General features: G+C 33.1%; 1 protein-coding gene across 2 annotated transcripts; it reads left to right on the top strand.

Annotated features, from left to right (window-relative positions):
• Positions 1-5,104, top strand: LOC310648732 (guanine nucleotide-binding protein G(I)/G(S)/G(O) subunit gamma-11). 2 transcript variants are annotated; one of them, XM_083376750.1, is made up of 3 exons: positions 1-93; positions 587-684; positions 4,833-5,104. In XM_083376750.1, the coding sequence occupies exons 2-3, from the start codon at positions 589-591 to the stop codon at positions 4,956-4,958; spliced, it is 222 nt and encodes a 73-aa protein (XP_083232876.1). In that variant the 5' UTR covers positions 1-93; positions 587-588; the 3' UTR covers positions 4,959-5,104. The 2 variants fall into 2 exon arrangements, with proteins under 2 accessions (XP_083232876.1, XP_083232877.1); XM_083376751.1 differs by lacking the exon at positions 1-93 and adding an exon at positions 110-475.
• The last annotated feature ends 1,006 nt before the right edge of the window (positions 5,105-6,110 follow it).

The raw sequence follows: 6,110 nt of genomic DNA, 5'->3' as shown, positions 1-6,110 counted from the left end.
CTCTTCACTCAGCCACTCTTCACAACTCATTCCATGCTCCCTTCATGGATGGAAGACATTTTACACTCAAAGGTCTTTGCGTAGTGTAAACAGGTGTGCCAATCCCAGATTAAATTTTTCAAGGGGATTTTTTTTCTATGATAACTCTCCTATTTCTGAACAGTTCAAAATTCATTGTAGCCAGAACTGGCTCTTCTTATGTCTGTGTTTTCTGTTAGAGCTATTTTAGCAAATTTAGGCATGGCATGAAGACACATGAAGGAAGATTGGCTGGCTTTCCATGAATGTGGAAGGCCTCATTTTGGTTTGAAGTAATAAAAACTAGAAGGGGAGGGGGCACTTTTTGTGGCGTAATCAGATTTGGGCAAATACTGCTGATGGATTAAAATCCTTCAAATAGTTACTAGGAGCTTGAGAGAGCTGGCAGAAAAAGAAACAGCTACTTTAGAGAAATAAGGAGGAATTCATACAAAAAGTAAGGATTTTCCTTCATCAGCTGTACTCTCTTATTTTACTTTCTTACACACACATACACACGCAGACAGATATACCACTAAACTCACACTTTCTTTTTTCTCCAACCCAGCAATGCCAGCAATCAACATAGATGATCTAAGTGAGAAGGATAAATTGAAAATGGAAGTAGAACAACTCCGGAAAGAAGTCAAATTGGAAAGGCAACCTGTAAGTAGTTCACCCTAATGTTTTTCTCTTGAGTTCTGACTTTTAAGAACAGGATTTCAGTGTTTTCAATGGCTGTGTGTGTGTATGTGTTGGGAAAAAAAATCTGTTTCGCAATGTATTCCATGTGGGTTATAAATGCATTGGAGCTGAGTTGCTTCACTTAAGGAGGCAAATATTTTCTACTGGTAGATTTACTGCACATTTTCTTTTGACAGAGCGGTAGAATAAACAGGATTTACTAGACTAATATAATTTTCACCTCACCCCTCTACACCCCACAATCTCTCTTAAGTAAAGTGAGTAGACATAGTTTGTATTGTATTCCATTGTTAAAAAGATCAGCCTGATAGCACTAAAAAGTTCTTAAAACGTACAGTCGCAGGTTTCTTTAGTTTTTAGAAGTATTAGAAGCATTTTTGTTTTTGTTTTTTATATCAGGGCTACATTTGATGTACAAGTCGCTTTTTGTCCTCTTATTTTTATTGATGTCATTCTGATAATGCTTTTTTAAATTACCTGATAAATTATCTGTTAGTTAATGATGAATGGATCTTCTAACAAGACATGACATGTTAAGTGGATTGCTCATCTTTATTTTCCTGATTTGCTTCCTCTCTCACTTATTCCTCTATTTCTATCCATTTCTTACTGTAGCATTATAGTATTCTCAGATAGCAGGCTGTACTCAATGAGTACAATCAGCCTTCACTGAGATTATCCTTTTGTGAGTTGTTCATCTTTCTTTCTTTCTTTCTTTCTTTCTTTCTTTCTTTCTTTCTTTCTTTCTTTCTTTCTTTCTTTCTTTCTTTCTTTTCTTTCTCTTTCTTTCTTTCTTTCTTTCTTTCTTTCTTTCTTTCTTTCTTTCTTTCTTTCTTTCTTTCTTTCTTTCTTTCACCATGCCTATGAGAAGCAAAGCTGATGAACCAATTTAATATATTATTATATTTAATAACCAAGAATGGGACTTTTAGCATTTTCTTACTTTGGGCACTAAAATGCCTAGGATTCTGCTGGTGATAGCATTTTCATTATTTATAGGACTGTTTTGTTTACCCATAACTAGTCCATAGTTAATGTATTATATTTTACAATCCAGAATGGGACTTTTTGGGAAGGAAGGGACCAAAATGCCTTGGGCTCTTTCTACTGGTTCTCAATAGCTTCTCCTTCCTACCTGTAATCCCAACCGCAGCCTGGGAATGACTGACTGTGGACAATGTCGGTTAAATATTCATGGCAAAATGGATGACACATATACAGCTTAAAGAAAACCTATAATTATCAGGAAAGGAAAGAAGTGTGAAAAGTCTAATTATGGGTTGTAAAAGCAGTGAATTAAATTTGGGGTGTTTTATAGCTTAAGTATAAGACTTAAGGAGCCAAGTTATAGAACAGCATGAAAGAAATGAATGGTCAAAGGGGAAAAAAAGCTTTCTTAGCAGTATTCAGAATTGTGATTACTATGATAGATAATTTCCATGACATAAAAATGAGGCATTTACCTGACTAGGGGAATTGTTTTCAGAAAACTGGACAACTATGTATTTCCTGAACATGTAATAAAGTAGATAAGTATAGCATTGTTAGTGTATTAGCAGAAATGACAATTTTTTAAAATTAATTCATTGGCAATGTAAGTACCAGGATGTATTAAAATATATATTAACACTGTGTTTAATATTTGTGCTGTTTTTGAATGATACCCAACTGCTATTTATAAAGCTAGCCATAATTCCAAGTAAAAAAAATCTGCTTTATATTGAGATAGTAAAGATTCTATTTCTCCAATTAAAAGAAACACATTTATCTTAACAGCATATTATGCATTCATTTTAAATATTATTTTGATTTGACGTATATGTATTCATTCTTCTCCAGAAGAAACCTTAGTTCTCCCCTTTCTCTTTCTCTTTCTTTCTTTCTCTCTCTCTCTCTCTCTCTCTCTATATATATATATATATATATATATATATATATATATCCAAATTTTTAAAAACATTAGCAATAAAATTTAAACATCTACACAGAATATTTAAATAAATAACAATAAGCATTTAAAAAGCAATCAAACCAGCAGTTTGATCTTGGAACATTATCCCATAAATTCTTATATGAACTGAGATTTATTATTTATTTAAACAGAGTAGAGTATGTCTTTAAGTATTGTCTAAAAATGTTTGGGGGCATAGATCTCCTCTAATTGTGAAGACTTTTCCATTGATATCATCCAACCTATTCAATAGGTCAGCTGGGAAACTGTACTTAAGACTCCCAAAAGTTGGTTCAACTCTGAATATGGTGGCCAGGATTAGACCCTAACAACGACACAAAGTATTTTATATAAATTCAAATGCAGAACATGCTAAGTCAGATGGCTAAAAGGAACAACATAATATAGAACCCAAAATATTGCACTGACTGGCAAATTACATTTTTCTTTTTTTCTTAAACAGGTGAACATACTTCTAACAAAAGTGCTAAACTGTGACTTTATATTCTAAGAATGCCTGCATAATCTATTGGTGCCCAGATTAATTGCTAAAATACATGACACTAGAATTGGGTACCTACCTTATTTAGCTGTGATAAACAAAAAGACTTTACCTAAATGTTTTTAATCAAAATACCTTACAAGAACAAAAAAATCTGATGGGCAGGAAATTTGGTACTTAAATAAGAAAGCAGACAATACTTGCCTTTTTTGTTAATTAAGGATTTTAAAAGAAGAAATAGAACTATATACAAATACTTTCTACAATAAACAATTCTAAAACATGTCCTTTAAACTTCTGGTAAACTTGAACTGTATTTATGTTACCCTTTATAAAAGAAATATAATACTGCTAGTCCTGATAAAATAACTATTTTCCCTGAGCTTTTTGAACAAATGATTTTTTTTCTCAGATGCTTTATCAAGCAGACTCATTCTTCTCAATTTGTTTTTCAAATAAAAGATTATCCAAGTGTTTCCATTGGTGGATCTGAATTGAACGAAGTTGATTTTTTTAAATATCCCATTTATATCCTGCCCTTCTCCGAAGACTCAGGGCGGCTTAGAATCTAAAGCAACATGTGCTTAGCAATAGCCTTCATTCTATGTATATACCTGCTTATTAGGGCTTTCGGGGGCCCCCAAGTGGCATTATTACAAAGTCAGCTTATTGCCCCCAACAATCTGGGTCCTCATTTTACCTACCTCGGAAGGATGGAAGGCTGAGTCAACCTAGAGCCTGGTGGGATGCGAACCTGCACTAATTGCAGGCAGCTGGTGTTACTTAAGGAGGCATTAGCCCACTGCTCCACCAAGGCTCTTAAGGCACCTTCATACATTATATAGATATCTTTTCAGTCTTAAGTGAAGTCATTATAAATAATTTTTTTAGAATAGCTACAGTTCATATAGTAATGATTATATTATGCCAGGAATTTCTATTCTTCCATTTAATTTCTATTTAATTTATATATTTAATGCAAATATGGTGTTTCAGTGACCTCAATTCTGTATGGCACTTCTTGAACTGGAATCTTCCATATTATGTACAGTATATATTGACAACATGCCAAAACCCCATAATTAGAATTTTAACTAGGAATGCCTCTACAGAGAGTATTATCCGATTTTTATATCGTCCTTGTTTGCAAATTCACAATATTTCAGTTTCCAAGTCTTGTTTTTCAAATATCAAAATGTCTTGGACTTTTAATATTGTAGACTACCCTACCACATCTTTGTACATCATGCTACATATACTATATATAATAATAATAATAAAGTTGGAAGGGACCTTGGAGGTCATCTAGTCCAACAGTTATTGCCAGGCACCTGAATAATTGCAGACAAAGTTTACCGGTATATAGTTTTAGGCTGTCCTTGTATGGAAAAATACTGCTTATCTCCATCCTTACAGAACAGCAAGAGAGTTTTATCCAGCAAATGGGAAAAAGAATGCTGTTTATTATGCAACAATTCATTATAAACATTTTGCAAGGTATTCCATAAACACCAAGTTATGCTTGTTATGATACATAACAAGGCAACAGTTCTTCTTTCTCTTCCTCAGTTTCATAAACTCTGCATCTCAAAGGAATCTTTCCTACCTTTACAAAGGAGATTTAAATATTTTTTTCTTTTCTCTTTTTTCCTTAAGGTGTCTAAGTGTTCTGAAGAAATTAAAAATTATATTGAAGAAAGATCAGGAGAAGACCCTCTAGTGAAAGGCATTCCTGAAGACAGGAACCCTTTTAAAGAGAAAGGAGGATGTGTAATTGCATAGAAGAATGCAGATAATTTTGAATGGGAAAAATAACAATAGTATAGCTAGTTTAATTTAAATCTCAGGAATCTTATTGTACAAATGAAACGTTTTTTTTTTAAAAAATAAGAAAACAAATGATTGTATTGTTATTTCCTGAAACAAGTTTTGGCTTACCATATTATTAAATTTCTTTCAAGAGGCTGTTTTGTATTCTTAATTTTTTGTGTTCGCTGGTTGAAATTATTATTAACCATAGTATAACTTTGGTAAACTATTACAACAGCACTAAAAAGTGTTTTGCAACTAATCTGGTCCATCCTTACAACCTTTGCAGCATCTTCATGGTCACCTGATCAAAATTACAATAGCATATATTTACAATAGTGATAATGCCCCAGGATCTTATGATCACCATTTGTGACTTTCCTAGCAGACTTCTCACAAGCAGAGTCATTGAGGGAAGTCAGATTCTCCTAACAACCATATGATTCATTTAACAACTGCAGTGATTGACTTAATAGCTGCAGTAATTCATGTAACAACTATGTCAAAAAAAGGATGTAAAATTGTGTATGCCTAATTTAACAATCAACTTGCTCAGCAACTGAAAATCTGGTCCCAATTGTGATTGCAAATTGAGAAGTATCTAGAAGTAGTATTGTCTAAATCTAAACAAGCACAGGTAAAATTAACTTATTTATTTATGCTACATTTTTACATCTGTTCCTAATCAGAAGTCCAGGCAGGATTATTATAGGATAAAAAATATAAACTGTACAAAACAATGTATGAATTCTAAGGATCTCCCTCAAGATAAATACCAGTAAGAATCAATTTATCAAATTTATTGTTGCAACCACAGATCATAAAATATAGTTTGCTGTACAATAGAATAAATAACAGTGAAACAATAAAATTATGAAATAAAGTAATACAATGAGGATTATGACTTGTGGACTTCAACTCCCAGAATTCCTCAGTCAGTGTGCCTGGCTGAGGAATTCTGGGAATTGAAGTCCACAAGTCATAAAAGGACCAAGTTTGAAGACCCCTGAAGTAGACCATAACATGGTACTTGGTAAGATAGAAAAATGTGGGTTAGACAGCATCGCCACCAGATGGATTCATAACTGGCTGACCAACTGCACTCAGCATGTAGACCTCAAAGGA

Source organism: Vipera ursinii (genome assembly GCF_947247035.1).
Source record: "Vipera ursinii genome assembly, chromosome: Z".
Taxonomy (NCBI): Eukaryota; Metazoa; Chordata; class Lepidosauria; order Squamata; family Viperidae; genus Vipera; species Vipera ursinii.
Note: the sequence above shows the minus strand (reverse complement) of the source record. Positions and strands in the feature narration are given on the sequence as shown.